This window comes from Salmo trutta, chromosome 28 (assembly GCF_901001165.1).
Source record: "Salmo trutta chromosome 28, fSalTru1.1, whole genome shotgun sequence".
Classification (NCBI taxonomy): domain Eukaryota; kingdom Metazoa; phylum Chordata; class Actinopteri; order Salmoniformes; family Salmonidae; genus Salmo; species Salmo trutta.
In genome coordinates this window covers 35,792,986-35,820,943 of record NC_042984.1, presented here as the reverse complement: position 1 = coordinate 35,820,943, position 27,958 = coordinate 35,792,986, and the positions used below count along the sequence as shown (strand labels likewise).

The 27,958-nt window shown below is 39.6% G+C and overlaps 1 protein-coding gene across 2 annotated transcripts in view; it reads right to left on the bottom strand.

The window, feature by feature from the left end:
• LOC115166120 (paired box protein Pax-7) overlaps positions 1-24,422 on the bottom strand; it is a 62,333-nt gene extending 37,911 nt beyond the window's left edge. Inside the window, exons 1-5 of one of the 2 annotated variants that reach the window (XM_029719831.1) lie at positions 24,190-24,422; positions 23,894-23,988; positions 22,455-22,690; positions 21,729-21,858; positions 21,305-21,433 (exon numbers count right to left, since the gene is read on the bottom strand). In XM_029719831.1, coding sequence (XP_029575691.1) covers positions 21,305-21,433; positions 21,729-21,858; positions 22,455-22,690; positions 23,894-23,988; positions 24,190-24,215 — 616 coding nt within the window. In that variant the 5' untranslated portion in view covers positions 24,216-24,422. Of the gene's footprint in view, positions 1-21,304; positions 21,434-21,713; positions 21,859-22,454; positions 22,691-23,893; positions 23,989-24,189 lie in introns of both variants that reach the window. The other variant, XM_029719830.1, reaches the window with a different exon arrangement.
• Positions 24,423-27,958: the final 3,536 nt, after the last annotated feature.

Below are 27,958 nucleotides of genomic sequence, written 5' to 3'. Positions count from 1 at the left end.
AATCTAAACATGCAACGAAGAGGCTGGCAAGGTGTTCCACCACCACATCTCCACGTTGTGTTCTGATCTGACGATAACAACCTTAACGCCACTGTACGCCCAGTATCACATGACCGTGGCGAACAACGACCGCCGAATGAAACTAAATAAAGTTTGACAGCAGCCCACTGGAACTGGAAGGTCAGGGCCTCTCTGCCGATAATGGAAAGGGAGATTATGGTAATGAAGCAGACGCTGCTGGCCGATAGAGAGGCTCAACCTGGACCTCATCTTTGTCTCCGCCAGATCCCATGATTGGCATGCTAGGTCTTATCACGCAAATAGGACCATGGCGAGGCAGACGAGCAGATCCCCCCACCCCCAATACAGGGGGACAACGGGCGAATGTGCCACGGCATAAATAAAAGACATGCTGCCTTCCTCAGTATTTTGGTTTCACTAAGAAGAGCCAGTCGGTTACAGACAGTGCTAGGGCTGATTATAATGGTGACAATTTTGCCTTTTGAATGGGATACATATAGTGCCTTCAGAAAGTATTCATACCCCTTGACTTATTCCACATTTTGTTGTATTACAGCCTGAATTCAAAATGTATTAAATAGATTTTTCCCTCACCCATCTACACACAATACCCCATAATGAGAACGTGAAAACAGGCTTTTAGAAATGTTTGCAAATTTATTGAAAATGAAATACAGAAATATCTAATTTACATAAGTATTCACACCCCTGAGTCAATACATGTTAGAATCACCTTTGGCAGCGATTACAGCTGTGACTCTTTCTGGGTAAGTCTAAGAGCATTGCACACCTGGATTATACAATATTTGCACATTATTCTTTATCAAATTCTTCAAGCTCTGTCATCTTGTTTGCTGATCATTGCTAGACAGCCATTTTCAAGTCTTGTAATAGATGTTCATGCCGATTTAAGTCAAAACTGTAACTAGGCCACTCAGGAATATTCAATGTTGTCTTGGTAAGCAACTTCAGTGTATATTTGGGCTTGTGTCCTGCTGAAAGGTGAATTTGTCTCCCAGTGTCTGTTGGAAAGCAGACTGAACCAGATTTCCCGCTATGATTTTGCCTGTGTTTAGCTTTATTCTGTTTATTTTTATCCGAACAAACTCCCTACACTTAGAAAAAGGATTCCAAAATGTTTTTTGGGGGGTTCCAGGTAGAACCCTTTTTAGTTCCAGGTAGAATTATTTTGGGTTCCGTGTAGAACCCTCTGGGAAAGGATTCTACATAGAACCCAATAGGGTTTTACCTAGAACCAAAAAAGGGTTCTTCAAAGGGTTATCCTTTGGGAACCCTTTTAGGTTCTAGATAACACCTTTTTTTCTAGGAGTGTAGTCCTTGCCTATGACAAGCATACCCATAACATGATACAGCCACCACCATGCTTGAAAATATTTTTTGCAGTTTTTAGTGCCTTATTGCAAACAGGATGCATGTTTTGGAATATTTGTATTCGGTACAGGCTTCCTTCTTTTCACTATGTCATTTAGGTTAGTATTGTAGAGTAATTACAATGTTGTTGATCCATTCTCAGTTTTCTCCTATCACAGCCATTAAAATATGTTACTGTTTTAGAGTCACCATTGGCCTCATGGTGAAATCCCAAACTGATCTCATAGTTTCACTGCGATTTGACATAATTGGATGAATGCCGATTTTTTACCCATTAATTCTGCGTGGTTACAGGGTTCATTCCGCGTGATTACAGGGTTAAAACAGAAACAACTCAAAGGGTTAAGTTTAGGTATTAATTTCAAGTGGTTAAGGTTAGGGCTGTGGTTTGGGGAAAGCATAATTTGTTTTTAAATTAAAATAAAAAGAATGCACTGTTTCCATTTAGTATCCTCAAGTACTCTCCCTGCTTGCTAGACAATTATGAATTGCCATGGTGCAGTGGTCTAAGTAGCACTCTCTGGCTCTGAGCAATCTGAGTTTGAGCCCAGAGCAGGGCCATTGTTTTTGGTGAGCCCCGAGGATGGCATATATCAACGTCCTCAGGACCTTTTCAAACTTCTGAAATCAGCGTCTGTTCCTAGTGACCAGCCTGGAAATCCCTGGGCGGTTTCTTTCCTCTCCAGCAACTGAGTTCGGAAGGACGCCTGTATCTTTGTAGTGACTGGGTGTATTGATACACCATCCAAAGTGTAATTGATAACTTCACCATGTTCAAAGGCATATTCAATGTCTGCTTTTACTTTTTTTTTTACCCTACTACCAATAGATACCCTTGGAAAACCTCCCTGGACTTTGTGGTTGAATCTGTGTTTGAAATTTACTGTTTGACTTAGGGACCATACAAATAATTGCATGTGTGGGGTACAGAGAAGAGGTAGTCATTAAAAAATCATGTTAAACACTATTGTTCAACATAGAGTGAGTCCATGCAGCTTATTGCGTGACTTTGTACACATTTGTACTTATTTAGACTTGCCATAACAAAGGGGTTGAATACTTATTGACTCAAGACATTTCAGCTTGTCATTTTTAATGAATTTGTAAAAATGTCGAAAAACATAATTCCACTTTGGCATTATGAAGTATTATGTGTAGGCCAGTGACACACAATTTATTTTTAATCCATTTTAAATTCAGGCTGTAACGCAACAAAATGTGGAAAAAGTCAAGGGGTGTGAATACTTTCTAAAGGCAGTGTATAGCACATAAATATCACATTCTACATTCGTTATACACACATGCACATGCACACACAGAAACAACTCTCATTAACACTTAGGGTCGAAATTAAAGGCAGTTCTCCATTGTTGAAGTGATCTGGGACATTTGGATGATTAAATAACGATAGCTGTAATTCCATGAGAAAGTTCTGGGGAGAGTGATAAAATGTCAGGGAGGCTCTGCGTTTATCACCAAATTAGAGGCTAATTAAGTATCTGGGAGTGTGTACACCCCTCCAGGGTCCACGGCATTCTCCAATGCCATATGTTTGCACAAAAAAATACATTTGCAACCTTCCCTCTAATTGAGGAATCAATCTGAAACAGGAATCAAAATGAACATTAGCTAAATTCTCTCATTTGACTCTAATTAAATAAGCCTGTTAATTAGCTATATTGGAGGCTGGTGTTTCCCAATGGGATCTATTGTTGTGATAAGAGCAATCAATTGGAGATACTGCTGCCTGTTAGGAAGTAGTGTGAGGAGCCAGCTAGCGCTTTGCTTCACCGCAGACCATACTGTATTTCGCTATTTCTAGATGAACACTTAGCTTCTGGTTTGTGAAGTCCAAAGGGATACAGAACATGACTGTCTTTCTTTTAGTCTCAGTGACGCAAACGCCATTGACACATTGTCTAGAAAGATAGCGTACAGTTACCCATGTAAAGTAAATGAACTATTACATATAATACATAGTTATCAATAGGGCTGTCAAACAATAAAACAAATGTTAATCAAGTCAATGGCATTGGTTTTCTGTAGGTAACTATGATTAATTGCAATTTAAAAAAAAACATTTCAAATTTGATCCTAATTAAAGATGTTTTTATTTTCAACTAATTCCATTGGTTTGTTGGTTTAATATATTTTGATTATAAAAATGAAAAATGAACTGTATTCTAAGACAATAATAACATTTTATTGTATTCTAAGACAATAACAGCCAGGTCTGATATAAAAGTCAATGTAAAATGTCATACAGCCATTAGATCTAGCCTAAGCTACTTCTTATCAATGTTCAACGTGAAATAGTCACAAGCTGCTACCGTACTAGAATTGGGATCATTTGCTTTAATCTTTTGACCTGAGGAAGAACAACAACCAAAACAGTAGCTTAATGGAATGTAATGGAAGTTCTGTTCTGATTAAAATCATTGTGTTGAATTTTGAGGCATTCAGCCATTCTCGTTTGGTTAGCTAGCTAGCTAACGTTAGCATAACTGCCTAGTATACTTCTGTGTAAATTAAGTTTTTGCTGTTATCTAAAGAAACGCATGGGAAAGTGTTTAAGGTTCGAAGTTTTCCTTCAACTTTGTTGCTCAAAGCTGAGCGCATAGTGGTTGATTTCAGCACCACATTTCAGCACCACAGAAGCTGCTAGCTGTAGAGACCGACAGCACTGAGCGCTTTGTGTGATGCGCTCAAAAGGGTCCGTGTGGAAACTCAGACTGGAAATGCATGTTATTAAATGCGAGAGAAAAAATGACGGTGTGAAACATTCCAAAAGTGAACTACAATTAAAATGTTAACTTTGACAGCCCTAGTTGTAATACTACAGAATACATTTTTTACACACAGCATATCATGCCGTCATATTGTATTCCCCTACACGCCAGCTTATAATATGTTTCAATCACCCTCAAATGTCACTGAGACAATTTTATTATTATTATTGACAGTTGTGTGGGTATTCTTAGCAGTGTATCATGAGCGTGTTGTCAACATGATGTAAATACCTTGTAAATAAACTTCTCTGCATTTATCACCTTAATTACTTTCATGGACTTTACATCAAGTGTGCATGTTTGTTCCCACAAGAGACACATCTAATGTAAAGTAAACGTAAACATTGGTGAAACATCCATGGTTTGTTGACTGTTGACATGAGTTTGTTCGTCCCGGACGTCGACCAAGACAGAGGGACAAAGAGCGACAGAGCTCTGGAGAGAGCAACATGCACTCATTATGGGTCATTCTGAAAATCATATTAGTTCCAGTATATTTACAATCAAGGCCTGCTTTCAGTTTTACACAAGCATTGACCAGTTTCAGCTAACGGAATAACTCCACGCCATGCGTCACTGTCTACAAAGTTTTTTTTTTATTTGATTACTTCCTCAAGAATAACTGTGTATTGTCGTTGTCTATTTCCTGAACAAGTTTATCCTTATGCGTGTGTGCATTTTGTTGCCATTGTGCAACCCTTCTCTTTGTCTGATAGTTTAAAGAGAGAGAGAGAAAAAACACTGTACAAACAGGCCATTATGCTGTGCTATCTCTGACATGCATCTGTTTCTCCACAGTCTCTCAGGCCTTGGGGCTAGATTTATCCAAACCTGTGCACCCCCCCCCCCCCCCCCTGCAAGAGATCTTAAGTTCACTGTACTCACTGTCTACAGAACACCACAGTGGATTGGATGGGATGCAAGAGAGGATGGATAGGGGGGGATCAGGAGGATTCACTTGCTATGACATATAAATTAACTTAGTGGTCATTGCACCAAATTCATTCATGTAATAATAATGTTAATTCTCAAAGTTCTCTCTTTTGATTCACATTTGTATGGTTGCGGTAATACTAAGAAGAAGAAGAAGAAAATAGCAAGAAGCAAGTGAACAAGGGAAGGAAAGGACGGAGGACGGTTCCTTAATCTCTTGCTTCCACAAGAAACAATTAGGCCCCTATTCTTTCTTTTTAAAATGAAAACAAAAAGTAACGAAGGAGAGATGATGAGTAATGGTCGTTTAGGGGTCTTGTCATGTGCCTGAAGCAGACCCCTTAAAGAAAAAAATGGTGTCCGCCGCGTCTGTGTGAGGGACTCAGGGCCTCCCAGTCCTTTCAGGCCCAATAGAGGCAGCACCTCAGGGGGCCGCTTGGCCCTGAAAAGAGAGCCTGACAACCCACCGGAGCTCCGTGGGGCATCAATAAACGCTGACATATTGACTCTCCTTAGCCGAACAGCACACCTAAGTGCTGACTGCATATTAAACCATTAAAAGGTTGGGAAAGAGCATGGACTGCACCAAGTGGGTTGGAGGGCAGGTGGGGTAGGGTGGTGGAGGAGAGCTGCAGGAACGTAGGCCTGGTATATTGATGTGGGGGTGGGAATTTGGCAGCTGGAAGATTTATGTGTTGCCCAATGTGTGATGCATCTCTATATGGCTAATTTAATTTGAAACAAAGTATGGGAGACAAAAGAGGGAGCTAGTAATTTAACGACAACATGTAGGGCTTCGATAGATGTACTGTATTTGATTATAATAGTACTAGAGACTTATGGGAGTACTGTGGTTTGCAACACATCTTATCTCTGTCATCCTGACATGTACAGCTGTGTAACCACTCACACTTTCATTGAAGAAAAATGCCCCATTCCAACTGAATCATTTTCATTTGCTATTGAAACTGTGAACAATGACCACCCATTTTGAAAGGAAGTGCTGAGCTAACTTTGTCAACAGAAACTGGAAAGAGTGCTAATTTGACCTGCCAGAATTAGGAAGGCTGCTTGGCGTTTGAAGAGCAGGTGTCCATTTTCAACAGATCTCCCTCCTCTGTACCCGACGGTGCTCTTTCATTTCCTGATATAAAGACCTCGCTAATTGAGGTCAAAGTGAAAGTAATAAAATTATGAAAGAGCCACAAAAGGGAAGCTGGCAAACTCTGCCAATTGGCATCGGAATCTGATCCCCCAACAAACACCCTCAAATCCAAGCGGCCAAAAAATAGGCTAAACTAAACTGAAGCAGAGAGTAGGACCATGAATAAAAACCACAGACACTCCAAACAGAGTAGCCTACAAAGCTGTATTCATCTAACTCATTCAATATCCAATAAATAAGCCATCATCCCACAGTGACTGCAACACAATGGCCATAATTTAGTAAAAAAACACAAAAATGTATAGTTACATCAAAACATACAGTGAATGCTGGCATAGGTTGTAAGGTTTTCTTGAATATACAGTATTTTCAAAATGTTCGTGTTTTTTTCTATTTTTGCCAAGTAGACTAATTCAGTAGTTTCGAACGAATATTCATGCATAGCTTAAAATTCACACACACACACTCCTAACACCAAATGAGTCCCCCATCCTAACACCAAACAAAGTTTTTCCATCCAAAATCCACAATATGCTGTTAACATTTCAGAGAATTCATTATATCATGGATATCATCTCACACACACACACACACACACACACACATACAAAACACTGTATAGGCTAGGACACAGCGCAGCCCGGCTCTGTCCTCTCAGTAGATGCCGTATAGAAGTGGTATTGAACTCAATCTAGCCCTCACAAATATGTTCGCCTTATCAAGGCATTACGTCTTAGCAAACCAGCGGTTATTAAATGCAAAGTCTTTATCTGCTCTCTCTCCCCCAGCTGTGGCGTGCATATGTCTCATTTACTGATAGAAAACGGCCTTATAAATAACAAAATGCTGACTGTCAATATAACCACAGAGTTAGATTATGACGGGGTGGAAATATAATACTCAAGACAAAGCTATATTAGAGATATACAAATGCAAGCCCTTAGTGGACAGCTCGGGGCTTAAAAAAGAAAATGCCAAAAGTTTTATAAGAGCAAAGAATAATCTTATTTTGAATAAAAGCAGATTAATAATCATAGAAGAGGGTTTCCTCCCCCTGCAAACAAAATAAGTGATTTCGACTTGTTGAGTCTATTTAAAGATTACAGTTAAAAGGTGCTTTGAAATGCAACCCATGTGTTTATGTGAGAGGGGGAGATAGCTGAGAGCTTGATCTGGTGCCTTTCTGTTGGGAGTGCATCCTTTTAAAACCAAGATAAAAAATCAACAGTGTGGCAGCTGTCCTTTTCAAGCAGATCTGATATCCACTTGGTGAAACATTGGTCAAATTTAGTCTAAAACAGGAACGAGAAACTTGTCTATCACTTAGGCGGCTCAAATTCAATCGCAGAAAAATGTGTAAATAAACGATGAATAAAAATGAACACACAATGACTTGTGGGAATCGCAAGAAAGAAAACTACTCCGTTTTGGCAGACAAACCATGATATAATGAATTCTCTAAAATGTCAACAGCATATTGTGGATTTTAGATGGAAAAATTGAGTTTGGTGTTAGGAGGGGGGAATCGTTTGGTGTTAGGTGTGTGGGGGGGGGTGTGTGGGGGGGGGGAATCAGCATGACGGGAGAGTGCCAGTGGATGCATAAGTAAGCCCATTAGTTAAAACTGTAAGACAAGCACCCTGTTTGAAGCTGGGGGAGAACAGCCTCACTCTCTCCCTCCCTCCCTACCCCTCTCCTGCAGCTGGCCTGCCCTACTGCTGTTCACATACTGGCCACCGCATTCACTATTCAGGTTGGTGGGGGAAAAAATCGGAGCAAATTTCTGATTTGCAACACTCTGGGAACATGTTTATTGTCTTTGTGTGAGGGCAAAACACACATATAAATAAAGCAAGGGCAGAGATTCCGGGGTGAAGCTGCTAAGGAGCAGAAAATGGGAGATTTTATGGCCGTAAGTGGCGTAGGCTAATGGTGATTTTTCAACTATTGGACCATGGTGTTAACTACTAATCAGTGCTGTGACACTGGCCAAATGCCTGTGTACTTAATTATATATGTCATGCCCCCATTGTCGTGGAATTAGCCCAAAAGGATTGTGGTTCATTTTAAACATACTTCTTGGACAGAATGGAATGTAGACATTTGACTAGCTACTCACTAATCAAGCACACACATTCGCTGCGAGCAACTTTTTTATATAAATAGGTGAACATTGTGAAGTAATACTGAATCATAAAATTGCTTGAAATTTTTGTCCTTCATAAAATGGTTAACATTGTATTAGGCCATGAATGAAAAGGGAGGGACTTATCAATTGAATCCATAAAAGTAAGCCCAATAAATATTTCAAGGAGGCAATTTTCTTAGGTTATAGAAAACCTCATCTCAGTTCACTGCTGCCTTGCATACAGTTACGGTGGAGAAAAGTGAAGATGAGGAAGAGTTAGGTGGGGTGTTAATTAATGGACAGAGGATGGACCTGGCTGTAGCCTCAAGGCCAGGATAAGTCAGTACCACAGAGACCTGTGAACCCAGCCAACAGAATTAAGCTTTGCCACTAAATATGTTAGTGTCAACCCATTTTGTGAAGTAGTCAGGGCTCTCAGGAACATTATTAAAACTAGTTGTTTGGATCCTAGATGCTGATTAGACGAGCAGCGCTCCAAGCCATGCTGTATTCACCGACACTGGCACGCCTATGCCTGCTAGAAGTTCCATCTGAATTATCACTGCGTCTCCATAAGAATATCATCATGTCCACGTTGCTGTCCAAAGCCTCTCTTGTATTTATCTCAACTCGCACATTTCCCCTTGCTTCTAGCCTAGTATTTAGTTTGGTACAACAGGAGTTAACATAAGCCACGCTGTCTGCCTGTCCGACCTCGGAAGGCGTTTCACTCTTGAAATGCGATCTCCCCTGTACCGTAGAGAACGAACGTTGTCCAGACGAGACTGGGCGAAATTTCACATCAACATCATTATTATTTTTATCCAAGTAAATGCCAAAAAAAGCTCAAATAAACAAAAAGGCAGCTAGTGTATTGTCATTCCTGGTGCAATGTTTGACGCGACTGAGTTACCTGAAGTTGACTAGCTAGCTAGCAAATGACAAGAACTTTAGTCAGCCTGTATAGCAACAAAGTTTTTTAGTACGGGCGACCAATCCTTTTTCAAAGCAGCTATGCAAAAATAATTAACGACTAGAGCGTCTGTAGCAACATGACCAAAATAACTAACGACCAGATGTTTGTCCGGATTATATCTTCTAGTGGAAGAATGTCATTTTATGAAAATTGTATCAAAATAACGTTTTTAATGAAGATATTTCATTCATTGTTATTTGAATATGTTGGCAACCTTTTTAAAACTGCAATAAGGCACACGAGTCCGTGCGATGTAATGAATATAGTCCAATGTAAATGGGTTGACTGTCCCACCACTTTGCCTCAGGCCAAACAATGCCATTTACCTGTGAGTATATTCATTACATAGTGCCTCTTGTGCCTTATTGCTTAAAACAATCATCTCTAAAAATGTTCAAATTCACTTAAAATGAGCCACAAGCAAAATGTAATATGCCTATTGGTTAGTGTCTGTTGTGGCAATCTTTGGATATCCTAGAATACAGACAGGTGTTGGTTACCTTAGTTTCATCGTCCTTTTATGACTGTCTAGTAAAGCAAGTGATCTACTCCATAAGCAAGCAGCAGGTTTTAAGGGACAGGTTTACGGTCAAATAAAAGCTTTTAATTTGAGACGCCTGTTTCCACTCCTATCTGATCAACCCACGCTCCTCCGCTGAGATGTAGAATCACACAAAACAGCACAAGAGGGAAATATATTAACGCAAGTGCTCACAAGTATCTTCAAATAAATATTGACAATCCAGATAATATACACAGAATATATTTTTCACGTATATGGGTATTTAAAGGGGTTTGACACCATCAACCCTAAGTACACTATGTTTATATTACTAGAGAGCGGCACCAAACATATCAATCACATTGAGTAATACTCTAATTGTTTTTAATGCAACATTTGCCCACTCTTAAAAAACTGCTTATAAAACACACTAGGAAGTACTCATCTTTTTTAAATAACCCCTTTTTGCGAGTGATCCCAAGGATTCAAAGAGAGCACTCTTGTGGTAGTGAAAAGAGAGGCCTCTTAAAAAAATACAAATGATCAGTTTGAACAGAAACTGACTCAAACCCAGCCACTAACAAGGCTGTCCCCAGGCTTCAACACCCAACAACACAGTACTGTCAGCTCTCCACATGACTATGGCAATATCTCTTCATAAAACAAACAGACAGGGGGTTGCCCAGTAAGCCAGACTGTAGCCTAATAAAGACATTTTCAGAGTACACAAAGATAACTTCCAATTCACTGCCAATATGTTCATAACACTGACAGCCAATATAAACCACAAGTGATTGAGAAATGTGCGAGAGCGGAGTGTAACCAAGGGGGCTCTGTTTGGAAAACTAACAAAGTATTGATATTTCTTCTCCACTTTTGTTTGCTGAGACGTCATCCCCTCTAATAGCTGCTTCAGAGGGTAATCAGGCACTAGTCTTCTCCCTGCTCCACATGTACCCCCTTGTGTTGTCCCCCAAGTTCCAGCCCGCCTTACACGGCTTGGTTGAACAGACGCCCAATGACCACAGGGCATTGTGTTGCTAATTGTGACACCTGCTAGGGATGGCTGCTATAGGCTGTGTCCGCAGTGCATTCAGACACCCCCCAGGCTGTCCAGGGTCACCTCTCCCGGGTGGTGCCCACTTAGGGAGCATTGGGTCTGGGCTGGATACACTCACAAATCATAGTCCCCAATTAGGTTCTAGTCTGGGGTGGAGAGGGTTTAGAAACTTTAGTTGGTGCATTTCGTAAGAGCAGTGTTTCCTCAGGTTGTTGATTCTACTGTCACTGCTCAGCAAGGTTCTCGCTGGTAAACATCATTTAACATTTCAAGAGAAGTGGTTTCTTTGCAATTATGTTCAACGACTGAACCCAAAGCGAACCAACACACTCGCTGACTGATCTGGCAAGCAGGAACTACTGCTTGGACTGAGAACAAAGTTGTTTCGGCTGAAAGGAATACCATCATCGCTAAAAGCCACTTATCACCCATTCAACCTGCATGTGGATGAGAAATGCTCCGGTTCATACCGTGAAAAAGCGAGGGAGCATAAGTAAAACGTTTCTCTCCCTCACTCTCTTTTTCATTGCGATTAGCATATTTCTCTCAGTGTCGTGACACCTGCTGTCCAGAGTGGGCGTGCGGAACACAAGGCTTTACTTCAAACACAAGCAAAAAGATCAGCAAAAACCAACGCTTTGACTCGACCAGACCAACCAACCAACCAACCCCCAGATTGGAGCCTTCCCACTGCAGATGTACATTAATGCATGGAAATACCAATCGGCACCGCAGCAGCACCGAAGAGTAAAACCCCTCCTTTTTCAACATGGCTGTTGTCTAGCTCGATTGTGTCAGTTTGAGGGAGCCCATTCAAAGGTATTCATGCATCTGCCTTTGAGGCTCAATGGAAGCTAGTTTATAAACTGTCAGCCTGTTCGCTTGAAGCCTTTGGTTTGTATTGTTTCCTTCCCCTTAATAAACTTTTGGAGGAGTTCATCAACTCGCCTGAATAGCCAATGGTGCGGGGCCAAAGACACAAAATAACAGACGGTCCTCTATCCCCATTCACTTTTTTTTCTTTTTAAGTGACTGCTTGTATATCAATAGACTGAGTGGGTAGACACACATCAGGGGGATTTCAGGCCAAACCAAAAAAGCTGGTTTAGCTACAAAGAGGCTTCTAAAAGGCAAAACACAAACAGTTGACGTTTAGCTCCTTGGTCACTTACACTAACAGAGGAGTTATGAACTATTACACAGATACAACCTGGATAAAACCTACAATGAGTCTCTAACTTTAATGTGTGTTCTCCTGAAAGTACATTTATATAACGCAAACAGACACTAATGATTGGGCAGACAACACACTTAACATGGCCTAGAAAGATAGTTAGGGCTCTACATTGCATAACCTCAATCACTCCAGAACTGTAACTTTGAGTGTACAATGATAACGTTAGCGTGTAAAAATACATAATTTTAATTAAAGTGAATATAAATTATTTGATGTTAGTTGGTTAAATATATTCTCACATATATTTTTTAGGATGGCATGTAAAATAAGTGGCACAAATTACATTCATGCAAAGACTTATATAGAACCATTAATCCACTTTCAAACCTTTCAACAGCTTGAAGGTTTATTTTAGAAGAAAATTTAGGGGCTTAATGGTTGCTTAATCTCTATATATTTAGGGTCATTTCATACCCAATTAGAATGGATTTGTGCATTTTGAACAGCGTTTGCGTTTAGGGAGTCGAATCCTAGACAAATACACTTGTAGAATGACTTTCTTGTGCCTGTGTAGACAAACTAAGATATCATTATACCTCCAATTCCTTACAGGTCCACCTGGGCAAAAGTAACGTGGTTCCCTTGGTGTGTGAGTTCATTTCAATTTGAACATTTCATATTAACATTCCTCTCTGATTCAATCCTGTTTCTGTCACTTTGAACATGATCTACGTTCTTGGAAATGGGCCACAGCAAACTCACAAATATTAACTTGCACAGAGTGAGCTAGGTAAACATCCCAATATAGCATTTCCCAAAAAACGTTCATTATCAATACATAATTAATATTCTATCATATGCAGTGCCTTTGTATTATGATCCTTTTGGCAAACACTGTAATAAACCTCTTTCATAACAGTTTGATTTACATAATAATAATAATAATAATCAAATGTTATTTTAAAGCTGTTATTGCAGGTGCAGCGAAATGCTTATTTTACAGATTTTTTAAAATACTAATAATAATGTTATTATAAATGATACTACGGTTATTAAATAAATATACCGTTATTATCAATCACAATATCATAGGTTACTGTAGGCTACTTTAAAAGAGTAGGCTATATGGGACGTTCTTAACAGCTATGTTAGGTAAACTCAGCAGTCTCGACCTTAATTAACCTTGTGCTGGAATGATCTCATGGTATGATGATATGGTTTCAACCTGAGCATTGAGAGCTTGTTATGGTCCAGTTATTATAGGCTGAGATGAAAGGGTTTAAGATACCTCTCCTACCGTGGGCCTTCTCCCTAGGTTCCCCGGATGAATTACATGAGAGAGCGAAATGAGTTGGATTTAACTGAAGGTATCCAGACCCCAGGAGCCGCTGTCAAATCCCCACACATGCGGTGTCTAATAAACCAGTCATGCACAAAATATCAAGTTAACACAGCAGACAGGCAAACGCAAAGGAAACCACTGGTCTTTATTGCGTGGTCGACACTCATAGGCTATTCTGTAGGTGGTTATTTGGTCTGCTTTTCTTTGTAGGATACATGCCTGGTCTTAATGGTGCAGCTTGAAACTGAGGGAAAAATGTAGATTAGTAGAATCTGGCGATGTTAATTTAACATGTTTTCCTCAAAGATACGATCCAGACCTATTTTCTAAATTAAGTACACAGTCCAAAATCCTGATTCGATATTGAACCGTTACATCACACCTTCGAGCCCCGCCACATTCTGCACCATCAAGCGTTATTCGGTAGGCTGTTATGAATGGCCTTGGTGTCATGTCATTTTCGATTACATTATGTGTTTGGTGCAATATTTTACTGATTTAAATTTTATTGACAAATCCCCAAAATGCCCCATCAGTAAAGTAGGCTACTTGAAATTTGACAAAACACCCTCGATAACCCTGCACAAAAAGACATCTCCAAAAATCACTATGAGTCTCACCAAGGGCTCAATTAACCATCAATACATTTGGTGACATTGTCAATCCATTTGTTTAGCCATATTTGTATAGCTTAAGATTTTTGTGTTTTCCTTTGTCCCATTGGCTATCATTTGCAAACGGAGCTTAATGGTTGCCCAAGGCTTCTGACTGCCCTGAACCTCGTTTTGCTCATTTCTGCTTTGTGAAATGCTTCCCTTTTGTTCACTGATCAGTCTCCCATTGGGTCACCAAACAAGATTCTTGGCATTTGTCGGCAAAATGAAAGCAGGATTAAGGAATGGCTACTGAACACTCCATGGCAAAGAAGTGGGCTGCTATTCTCTCTTTCAAAACCGCTTCCCAGTTTAGTTGCCCCTCTTTATATATTGGTTTTCTCAAAGACGCCATTGATGCAGTTGGAAGTGATGAAGAATAAAAGGAAAATCAACAAGTAGCCCAGGCTAAATTTTTCCTACTACAATAGTGACAATATTTGTGCTTCAGTTTGGTAAAATGTATTTAAATGTTTTCAATCATAATGCGGTTAAAATTATACATTAAATAACATGTTTATTCAATTGGACATAATAACAGATTAGGCTTCATCTGAATTGAATTAAACATTCAATATCAGATATGAATATAGGCTATATTAACTAAGTTTCAAAGTTAAAAGGCATATAGGCCTGTATATTTGATGAACGAACATGCACGACTAAACATAAGCCCATTTCCTCATCAACTGATGAACGGTCTTCATTTGGGGTCAACAATAGTTCCTTGGCCTTCCAATTTTATGGGCAGCGTACAACAATAGACTGATGGCGAGTCGTGGTATCAAAAACACTATTTGCGACACCACACAGGAAGCCCGGAGGCCAATACTTTTATTGGTGTCAGCAGGAGTTTTTCCTTGTCGTTTGTCCGATTTGTTCCTCAGATCTTGCAGGGCCATGTCCCCCATCAAGCTGCCCAGTACATCCCTGACCCCAACCAACTATAACTGTTTTTCAATGTAATTGATGTCAATGACAAATGGAAATTAAATGTAACATTATACATACATTTAAAGTAAATGTCCAGTGTTTCCAATCTATATGAAATATGACCTATAATTAATTTGAATATGAGCAAAATACTTTTCCTTAAAATGAATGGTAATTAGGTATGTTAAAAAGCAGCTTTGCTGTGTTGAAATTGTTTGGGCATACCCCAACAATAGAATGGTGTGGATGTATATTGGTCATTAAAAATATGAATGCCAGTAGACCACTGATTGGCTAGCTCAGCCAATGAGGCAGGATGACATCACTCTCCATGAGGAAATAGCAAGCATTTTTTTAAATGGTCTGTTTGAGATACAAGTTTGAGATGGGGTTTTTGAAGTGTTTTATCTCCAATTTATGCTTTGACCACAAATACGAGTATAAGACAAGTCAACAACATTATTTGGGTATGAGTTAACAGAATATGAACTTTTAAAAGTGAGATTTTCACTGGACAGTTAAGCCTACTTTAAAGTAAAATGAATAACTCCGTGAAAGTTCTACACCTTGAGATTTGGTGAATGTTTGGGTAGGGGGGAGTTAATTCCTTTAAAGTTATTGAGCAGGAAAGGATTATGTACTTGCCTTTATATGAGGAGAAAAAAATCCCCATGTAGTCTACAGAAGACCTTGGAATTTTCCTAAGTCGCCCAAAAGGGGAGATTGTCCCTTTAAATAACCCATCAGAGATTCGAGAAGTATTCGCTGCTGGTAGCATGTGCACCCATATAGGCCCTGTCCCACATGGCAAAAGTGCTTTAATTAATAGACAGGCAGGCTTGAAAGCAGCACTGGCAGTCTGTAATATGATGAACTCCCATTGTGTTGGTGTCACCACAAATGTTTCTGATAAGCAAAAGCACCCAAGGATCAAAGACTATAAGCCTCTCAATTTCCTCTAGCCGCTTCTACTTTTCCTCACCTACTTTTTTCCTCCTCTCTTCTCTTAAAATGTCTGAAACACACAACACGAAATCCCCTTCATGAAAACCCCAGGGTCTGCCTCAGGTTAGCGGGTCACCCGAGCATTGGGGTATAATTGCACATTAATATTCGACGTGATGAAGAGGCTTACGCTAAGATCGTTCTTTCTCTATATGCCTTATGTCTTATGAATTGGCAGGACAAAATGTGTCATCAGCGTAAGATTTCCCCCTGTCCATTTTGAAGATGCGTTCAATCAGCTGCTGTGATGTTGCTGTAGACTATAGCCTAAGTCGTGGAAGGGAAAAATATATGTCGCCATCATAATATCCTTTTCATAATCTAATGAGTGTATACTAATTTAATGCAGTCCCCCCCCCCCCCATGGTGTTTCTTGCTTAGTAACGACCATCTAAATACATTCTAAGGAATGCTCTTGGGGGGGAATGTGAAGGTGTTGGGCTGCCTGTAAGATGCACAAAAGCATGTAAACCATGACCCCTTATTCAATGAACGTATATAAATATTGTTTGATGTCAGGGAAGCAGGCTTAACAAAACTGATTTAAATAAATTACAGAAGAATTATGTTGCCTCTTAAATCTCGTTTGGGGAGTGAGTGATTTTGACATCTCCCCATGTTTATTTTTAGTATAGGTCCTATGTGGCCTAAAAAGCACTAGGCCCTAGTTCACCCGATGAATGGGGTATCTTATTATTCCATGCATTAAAGAGATGCAACATGCTTAACAAAGACTTTTAAATAGTAAATTATGGTCATTTGTTGCTTGTTTGGCTAATTTGATTTGTTCCACGAATTATGTCACTTGGTTTTATCGGGATTCCGTGTAATAGAGTTCCGTCTGGTCGACGGGACGGGTTTATAGCCTACCCATGCACATTTGTTAAACCTCTAAAAAAACACTATATTTCTTGCCCCAACAGTGGAATTAAATGGCATATGATTATTATTTCGGTCTTGAAACGTTTAAAGGAGAAACGCCATCAATATTAACTGCATTGGTCACGGATAGGCCTACCCAATCGAAAGGTTTTAAGTAGAAGTGTACATAATATCTTAATATCAGCATACTATTAGAATGAAATAACAGTTATAGGAATATATATAAAACCAGCATACATTAGTATTATCATTATCATTATTATTATCATTATTATGTCTATTGGGCTATCATTATTATTTGTGATTATTATGACAACTGATGCAACCCCCTCTGCTATTAAAATATTCCAGGCAGCCTGTTGTTTTTTGCTTTTTATAGGCTATGTTTCTTAAAAATCTCGCCATGTAAATTCCAATGAAATTTGGAGAGGCAGCGAGGGGGAAAAGGGGAGGTTAATCCGAGTTGAATACATTGATGCTCAGCACAGGACCAAGCCTGTGATGATTGTGTTATCTCTACCCAACATTTGGGTCTCCCTCAATTTCAACCCAGCCAAATAGCTGCGAGAAAGTGCAGATGGAGTCACTCTCGATGCCTTAGGACATTTTTTTTTTATTAATAGCTAAATAACTTCCCCATACTTTCACTAAATCTCTCCCACCATTCTAGATGGATTTGTTTGAAGTGGTCTTTCGACACATCCAGGCATCCTTTTTCTTTCAATGAAGCTTAGGCTATTTCGGACTCCTAAATATAATTTTCAATTTTCTACAACTGTCTCGGAAGAAAAAGCAGCACGCATGCCAGATCATGCTCCGGAATATGTAATATGGCAGCCTTTTGTTTTTATTCAGTATTGCATGACTCCTCAATGTGACGCAATATCTCCTCTTATTTCTATAACCCTTTAAATAAGTAGACCATTTATATCATGGGTTTATGGGTACTTTCGGTCGCTCTTTGAGTTGTCGGTATAGCCTATCTATCATTTCCAAACGCGTTTTCTAGGTTATATGTCTCCTTTTAAGATGCGTATTAAACGTTGTTTGAAATTGAATACGGAGAACGGCCGTGTCTGGGGCCTGGGGTTGAGTGACATCTCGCTATCTCCTTGTGGCCTCGATCATTTCCTCTGATCCCACTCACAACAGTCACAAATCCCGCCTGGCCCCTAGTTGATTAGATTGAGAACCTCAGGTAATCCGACCGTTTGTTCAAGTGTCCATTTGCCCCTTCTATCACACATGAGGGCTGAAGATGGTGCGTGTTGGTTTAATCAAAACCAATTGTTCTTTATGAATTGACCGATACATTCCTTTCAGCCACCATTTAGGTGTGCAGTTTCTCAGCACCAATGCATCATTTGAAATTAGGTCAGTCATCGACCATAGACTATAGCTATGCCAATGGGATGATCAATGTAGATATCCTTATATCGGTTGAATGCAATCTTTTAAACATTGATATGATAACGTAATAAATCCTTGATCTCGATCATAATTACCTACAATCTATTTGTAAACATATATTGAGACTATTACCTTATAATTAGTCTACTCTAGTGTAACAAAACGTCATATCATAAATCTTTACATCTCAACATAAGCTCTTTGGAAGGGGCAACCTATGCCACTATCAGCAGTCCCCTTCTAAACTTGGCAAACATGTCACTCACGCAGTGTTTAAATACGTGCTAATGCAATCTGTCAATATCAGCATGCATGGAAAACATTTGGCCTGCTATTTTACGGAGCACAACTGCAGCATTTTCTTCCCCAAAACCCAAAGCTTTCGCAGTCAACTTAAAATCAGAATGGACAGCAGCGGTTATTTTTGAAAAGCTCAGACTTCAAACACGATGCCCCCTTGTTTGGTGAAACCACCCCCGCTGTATTCTAATAAGCCAATGCATCTAGCAATTTGCTTGCAATATAAACTGTACAATTTACTTAAAATTGACATTTCCATCACCAGATTCGAGTTTGGCATGTTAAGAGTTATATGCTCCAATGCAATCCCAAAATAAAAATGACATAAAACAAAATAAATATATGAATACAATCTCGACAACTATAGCCTATAAAAGAAACCTAAAATCTCATGAATTTGTGCCTGCGGCTAGCTGCAGAGTGGGCCGTTTAGAGATGAAAGTGAAAAGAAATAAAAGGCTCAATTTAATCTGCTCTAAAACCCTTCAACATAACGTTTGTGCTTGAAACTCCAAGAGTGAGGGCTGATAGGGGATAAATACATTTCTTACCATGCCTGCGAGCTATTACACCCCTCTCCAACACAGACGCCTATTCAACAGACACCGGTTTCATTACGAGCTGTAATAAGTCTTAACATTATTAAATGCCAGCCGGATGATAGAATGAAACAAGCGCAGAGATGAGTCTTTTTAAGAAAAAAAAAAATGGGACAGTTGGTAGCCTGGTTTCAACATGTCACCATCAAAAGCCAAACGTGGGCAAAAAATGTACAGAGGGTTTGCGAGACCATTTCATGTCAAAAAGAACACAGGATCTACAACGGGGCCTATGGGTTAATGTACATTATAGGCCATATATCCATAGCCTATATAGCCCAATCTTAGTCACGTTCACACGGTGTATGCATGGGCTAGGCTACTGACAAATAGGCCTATGACAACGTGGTTTGAAGCCAATCTGGCTAAAGATTTCTAACGAAGAATTGTGGTTTAATCAAAAGCGCTACAGCCCCCGCTGGGCCCTCAATCGGGTCAATTGTTGGCGGGTCAACTGTTGGCAGTGGAACCCGTTTCAACACGGCTGTCGAGCTATCATGGAGAGGCGTTCTGTCTGCAAACGTCATGATCATATAGCGATATGTGAAATAAACAGTAGTCCATAATGAACTGCTGTCATGTCCCATAGGTCAGTTATGTACAGATTTACTAACAAGGTGCAGGCACTTCATGCTCGAGATAAACCAACAACACAGGCCATTTCATGACACGAGCCCATAGACAACAAACTATAAACAGCTATCAATGAATCGGTTTGTGAAATAAATTAAGAATATGTTATAGGCTAGTCTACATTCACTTACATACCCATTTACCCTACCCCCTTCATTGAGAAAACATCAGTAAGGGTTCAGTTAGAACACAAAATAGCTCGATTCTAAAAAGCATACGCATTTCCAAACAACAATCGAAACACATTTTGCACCCTCCACTGCTTAATCTATTCCAACAGACGATTTTATAATATTACAAAACTATATACCAGCAGGGTGGATTGAATAATTCATTCGCCTTTCGTTCTCCTCTTGGCCTTTTGTCCAAAGTTTTCTCCCCCTTTCTTTGCGGGTTTTTAAGTGTGAAAAAACGTCCCACTTCTCCTTTCGCTGCCCTGCTTTTGAGGGGTTTGCCTTTGTACCTCAGAATCCTTGCCTTCAATGGAGTGGAAGTCTTGAGAACTGAAGTTCATCTTCAAGTTTAGAGAGGCTGTCGCATTAGAGAAAGGCTTTTTGTGCGACCGTTTAAACAACAGATAGGCTACAAAATGGTTGATCATTTCATTTGTAAATCCCTGTCTTTTTTCAGACACAGGATCTAATGTATTTTGACTAGATATAATACCGAGGTCCCTTCAAAAAAGCGCCAGGACAAAAGATAAACCCGTTTCTTTGTAGCCTAAATATTCCACATAAAAAAATATATGTTTAAAACTGACCCAAAAAATGACAACTAAAAAAGTTTAACAAATAATAATAAGCCGTTTTTAAACAGACCTAGGCCTAAACACAAATGAATATATCCTAATAAAAAAACGAATTAGGCTACAATTGGGGCACGTTTATCTTTTTAGCAAATCACTAGCTTCCGGTTTATTTTAGTCTACATATTATTTAGCCTATAGGACTATGATAATACCCAGCTATGAAGCAGTATACACGCGCTACCTAAATAGGCTAATGTCCAGGATCAAGAATCGCTGCAACCTGCTGGTCGTAATTGATATTGATTGTCACATCGGTCATCTGTCAGTTGCCGTTTCAAGGGACCATTTACCAGCACCAAAGGAGTCTGTTGTGCAAATGAATGCAGTCACAAATACCCTCCGTCAAGGCTCATATAAATAATTAAGCAGGTCTAGTTACGCTTGTATTGGCAAACAGCTTAACACCACGAAAAAATCACAAATGTGTGCAAAAGAGCAATTAGGTCCGTTTTAAATTAAGGAAGTGCATTCCATGAACAAAACAAACAAACAATGCTGAACAAAATATTGCAACATATTGAGCGCACAGGATGTTGTGTATAGGCCTGTAAGAGGGTGTTTTAAAACGCGAATGTAATCCAATTGAATTAGCCTACCTTTATCGCCAAGAATGCCATCGATGCTGTGTTTGGTTTTCTTCTCTCCGTCTTCATCTTTTTTATCACAATCTTCTTCATCATCTTTCTTCCCAAATCGAGCTCTCAGAACACGACTAATGGAACTCACTACAAGAATAAAAAAAAACAAGGTAGGCCTAGGGTAATTGCATAGTCATTACACACAGGCTAAAACAAATGTAAACAAATCGAAATAATAACCTAATACAATAAAGTCCAGGTGACACTATAGGCCTGTTTTTGGCCGACATAAAACTATGCTGGTAGTTCTAAATATGTCATCAACATAATGTTTGTGATGGTTTTATATCGACCACTATTATGGAGAACAAGTATAACAAAATATATATGAGCAAACATCACTTGTGTAGTAAAAAGGGTTGCTTACCAGATGAGGCCTCACCTGAAGGAACTGTGCTTCTGTCACACACCCCGTCCTTCAGCAGCTTGTCTCGGATCTCCCAGCTGAACATGCCGGGATTCTCGCGCTTGTACTCCTCAATCCGTTTCTCCACATCGGGCGTTGCTACCTGCTTTTGGGTTTAATTTACGCAGAACGATAGTAGAACAGAACGAGAGAAAGAAAGAGAACGAGAAAGAAAATGAGAAGCAGGAACAATGCAGAAAATAGAAATCGAAGAATAGAAAAGAAAATACAAAAAGAGGAAATGAGAGGAGAAAGAGCACGAGAAAAATGTCTTCAGTACAGGTTGAATGTACTGAAAAATAAAATCTGAATTGACTAATTCCGTTTTTTTGAATATATATTAGTAAACTTCAAAGTCTCAAGGCACCGGAAATATATGCTACTAAATTGCTCGTTTTTGTCAATTTCAATGGCAGGTTAATAAATAGGTAAGCAACAAACATGGAATGGAATACAATATCCACAATAAATACCTTGGATGTCCAGTTACAGTTTGAATATTTGGTGGTGTGAAAACTCAGGTCCATAACGGTAAACAGTCATGATAATAAGAATAATAATTATACGAATAATTATAAGAATAGGCTAATATTAATATCATTATTAATAATAATATTATTAAATGTATTTGGATATTTTTAGGATATTAGCGTGTAATAATAATGGTTGTTGTTTTGTGAGGTCGAACTTTCTCAAACTCACTCTGGGTTTGCTTCCTCCTATTGCCCCGGGTCGGATCGATCCTGTTTCTTGATACCGACAAAGAATTTTGGACACGCAACCATGGGAAACTCGTAGCTGTCGAGAGATCACGCAGGGACGGATACCGTGGTGGGCCATCTCCACTATCTTGTGTCGGATATGATTTGGCAGTGGTCTTCCGTTGATGAACACTCCACCGAGTTGGTTTACCCGACCTTGACCCAGGGGAGTTGACACTGTGCAGAAGAAAGAAGGCCTACTGTGAAAACATTTCGTGTACACACACCAAATGCAACATTGGCATTAACATATTTTTCGGAATGCATATTGTTTTACAGTGCAAATGATGACTGTTTGATCGTTAGGCCTATAGGCTACATGTCTGAATATTTAGCATATTTTTGTGACGTTCGAAAGATTTTTTGATAGGCTAATATCATATGTGGATGTGGCATGTGGATGCCTAATGCAATTGTTATGAGGCTATACGATCTAGTGGAAGGCTATTGCACAATGTAGGCTAGGCCTATACTTATGTAGTCTATATATACACATAAATGAATGTAGCCTATAGGCTATTTTATTCAGAAATGAAATGTAGCCATAAAAACGTCAACATAAAGGCCTAAACCCACTGTTACTACATTCAAACTAATTGGACACATTTCCAATAACGCGTGAAGTGAACGAATCCGTAGCCTACTGAAATTGAAAATGACAAAAATAGGCATTTTACAACAGAATCGACAAGTTATTTTGTGGAAAAATATTCGACTTGAAGGTAGAATTAGCCAGATGGCACTTGAGTGTCCCATCCGGTATTGAAGTGGCTGTGAAGTGTGTTGCTTCGTCCGGATTCATTATTCACCGCCATGCCGTACAAATATTGATGTAATCCTTTGATTCGTCGTTTTGATGTGTATTTTACTTTTATTTCCAGCACCAGGACACTTCAATAAATCCCAGATCTAGGATAACTTGCAAGCTTCGTGTTCTCGGAGATTTTATTGGAGCTACTTGAGCACGAACCTTGTCTGGGAGACGCTCCCACGGACGATTAATCAATGCAAATAATTTGAGCCTTTACATTTTATTCACACGTTTGTCTATTTACATACACATTCACATAATCGACCACCCAGACATGGCCATTGTGAAATTCTAATATAAGTTTGACTTTCGTAAAACCTATTGTAGTCTACAAAGTCTCTCCAGAGAGGGCAAACGTGTATAAAATAATGACTAGCCTAACTTGTCCTTTCAATTTGTATAACTATAGACAACATTTTGCTGTTTCAAATGTGATTGAGGATAAAGGCCCAAATCAAATGCACATTTTGTTGATAAACAAAGTGCTTTAAATTAGTAATAAATGTTGCTTGGAATGATACAGTAATTTCGACCGTGATGGATGTTTGTAAATTGCATGCATCACCTACCTTCCAAAGGGAAGCCAGTGCGGGGATAGTTTTGTCCAGGCGCTGGTCGCATCATTCGAGGTACTGTTCCTGGCAAAGACGACTGCATTCTACAGCTAAAAGTAGCAGGCAAAACAAGGCCAATATTTCATCGGCTAAACTAAGTCGAGACTTGTTTGTGGTAATTGTTTTGACGATGAAAAAACAAGTGCAGTCCACTCAACAAAAAAAAAATGAAAATGACAAATAGGCCTATACTCATCCAAACGGATGAATCTCTGAAAACGAAACCCCCCAAAACCGTAAAACACACTTACTTCTGATGTAGCACGGTGGGGAGCATGAGCGAAACAGGACTGCGGAGAAAAAGGTACACTGTGGGTGTACAGAGGGAGGAGGGTGTCCCTTAACTCTCAAGTGCGCAAAGGTTACTTAATTCTTTGCAGCGTTTTCCTAAAAGCTCTGGTAGTTTTTGATGACAAAGTCTGCATGAAGGTTGGGAGTAGTTTAAGTGATAACTTTGGCGCACGGCGTAGGGGGTTGTCGCGCGCGCGGATAGGCTCTTGGTCTGAGCTTTCTTTTATTCATGAGGGGAAGCGGAGTACAGCCAAGTTTTCTCCACCAATCACAAAAAACGGCATGCGGCGTAAAACACATTTTGCGCCTTCCCATGAATTGCATGCCGCATCAAAACCAACCCAACCTTTTAGATGAAACTGCCACTGGGCCCTGGAGATTCTTCTTCAGTGAAAGATAAAACAGTGTGTTTTGGACGCAGAAGTAAACTCAATTCAGGATTTAAGTATGTCGTTTGTTGTTTCATTTACGCATATGAAATATAGGCTTGCATATAAAGACGCAGGCTATGTGTACAGTCATCTCTAATCTAATCGCATGATAATATAGACAGGAAATGCGTTTTGTTCTAAACAACTAGAATACACGACTGACTCATTCATTACAAAAGGTTTCCAGTTTGCTCTGAACACACCAAGTCGAAGATGTCCCCTTTTGGAAAGTAAGACATTGTTATAATAGGCCTACATTAATTGCATTTGCTTGATGAACGACTTTGGACCAATAACATCAATGATGCTTTTAAATGGCAATTATGCAATAGATTCTACGGTCTTTGGTGCCATTTGGATGTGACAGGGAACAAATTCGTACGACGAATAACAATACCTCATAATAAACTAATTTGGTTAGAGATACAAGTGGCAAAGTAAAATTCCTTATAGGTTATCAAATACTAAACCGTATATATTTTATTAGAGTAATTGGAATACACATGTTGTTGTTAATAATAATTTAAAAAGGTCTCTGTTCCGAGTTTTTGTTCTACTAAAAGATCTAGGGGCTATTGACATATATACTGAGTACACCAAACATTAGGAACACCTTCCTAATGTTGAGTTGCCCTCTCCCCTTTTCCCCTTCAGAACAGCCTCAATTCGTCAGGGCATGGACTCTACAAGGTGTCGAAAGCGTTCCACTGGGATGCTGGCCCATGTTGACTCCAATGCTTGCCACAGTTGGGTGGTGGAACATTCTTGATACACACGGGAAACTGTTGAGTGTGAAAAACCAAGCAGCGTTGCAGTTCTTGACCCAAACCGCCTGGTACCTACTACCATACCCCATTCAAAGGCACTTACATGTTTTGTCTTGCCCATTAACCCTCTGAATGGCACACATGCCCAATCCATGTCTCAGTTGTCTCAAGGCTTAAATATCCTTCTTTAACCTGTCTCCTCCCCTTCATCTACACTGATTGAAGTGGATTTAACAGATGACATCAATAAGGGATCATAGCTTTCACCTGTACTCACCTGGTCAGTCTATGTCATGGAAAGAGCAGGTGTTCTTAATGTTTTATATACTCAGTGAATGAGTATACCTGCGTTGAGTTGGAGATAGGATAGGCTACATTTAGCCTATTTGTACTTTAATGCTTAGGACACCAACATCGTCTATACACCTATAGCCTGCCCTATTCTCTAAGTTTGACCTCGATCAATAAATAGTCTATTCATAAATAGACCTAGTGACGGGCTTATACAATAATGAACATGCAAGAAAATATAGGTAACTGACAAAATAAAGGAAACACCAACATAAAGGGTCTTAATATGTTGGGCCAATACGAGCCACTTCTACAAGTGTCTGGAAATGTAGTGGAAGGATTCGACACCATTCTTCCACAAGAAATTCCATAATGTGGTGTTTTGTTGATGGTGGTGGGAAACACTTTCAGGCACCACTCCAGAATCTCCCATAAGTGTTCATTTGGGTTAAGATCTGGTCACACACACACCCTTTAAACCCCTTATGCTCTTTTGAGACCTCTTTCACTGAGATACCTTGCCATGGTAGCCAAAATCCTGGGCCACAGGGCAGTTTTATACATGACCCTAAGCATGATGGGAACCACACCTGTGTGGAAGCATCTACTTTGAATGGATTTATACTTTGTCCCATTTACTCAAGAGTTTCCTTTCTTTTGGCAGTTACCTGATTGAGCAGTCCTGAAGTGGGTAGTAGGGGGTGGCGGATTTAGGTAAAGGCGATATGGGCAGCCGCCCAGGGCGGCATCTTGCCGGAGTCTATCAAATAGCGCACCTCTAACTTTGTACAGTACTAATGCAATTAGTAAAATCAGTCACACTACGAAATGCTACCAAATAAACCACAATTCATTCATGAAACTGTGAATATATAGTTTCACTGACATATTGTTGCATTTTTTTCTGGTCTGTGCGAAATCGTTAAAAATGATGTAAAACCAGTCTGCACACCACCAAGGTGAATTGGTTTAGTCTTGATGCTTGGTTGACCGTTTTGGGGGATGGTTAATGTGTTGATGCTCGAGTGCCAAATCAACACAAATTAGTTTCTATTTGTCTTTGTTACATCTTTTTGATATTTATGAGTCTTATTTTTGTATATATTTTATATTTATATAGTTTTAAGTGTTATGATTATTTATTTGTGTTGTTCTAAATGTCTGAATAAAAATTACAGTTAGTGCAGAATGGTGCTGTTTTTTTGTTGGGGGGGGGGCTGAAGTGGGGGTTCGCCCAGTGAGCCATACAAGCTTGAACCGCCACCGGTAGTAGGCATTTAGTTAGGCCTATTTGTTATGTTTTTATCATAGCCTATACCTTGCGCATAACATTTTCAAAAACATTAGCGAAAACGTTAATTAGGCTAGTCGAATTCGTCTTCTTAGGTCTAGCATACCAAACTTGTTGATCCATCCTCATGATTTCGCGTGGCAGGGTTGAGGGAGCAGAGGGAACTGCGAGCCGCTTGACATGCAGTGTTTGGCGCGAAAGGTGCCTATTTACATTTAAGTAATTTAGCAGACGCTCTTATCCAGAGCAACTTACAGTAGTGAATGCATACATTTCATTTTATTTACTTTTTCCGTAATGGTCCCCGTGGGAATCGAACACACAACCCTGGCATTGCAAACACCATGCTCTACCAACTCAGCCACACGGGACCTATGCCTGTCACAGGGTTTTATGGCACCAGCACACCTGTTACCCATCACACTTTGAATATGATCATGCATAGAATTTTATCCATATGCCTACATTTATGATTTTGTAGGATTTAAATAGCCATACTCTTTGAAACACTGAGAGTTGTTAATAATAACACATGGACATTCTTAATTGGTGGGCTTTTTTGCAAGTAATCCAATTCAAGTAATTACAAACGGGTTGAAAAACTGACGTGCACTCTTGGTATCTGGATAATCGACGTCAGATATTTGTATTTGTTTAAGCGCCATGTCATGAAGCAACCACTAGAGGGAGACTATGTTCCAAAATATGGAGGTACAGCCACGGAATTAATTTAAATTAAACCAAGCAATACTACATAATGTTTGAAACTGTAAATAAGTCTATCTCTCTATCTCTCTTTCTCTCTCTCTTTTTCTCTCTCCTTGTACACCTACCCCCAAAGCGTGTTAGGGTTAGACTGGATGTCAATCCAGCGTGGCATGCTCACATCTGCACAATATTATTTGAATGTGTTAGCGCTTCCTGAAGAGAATTGTTTGATCAGGCCTCT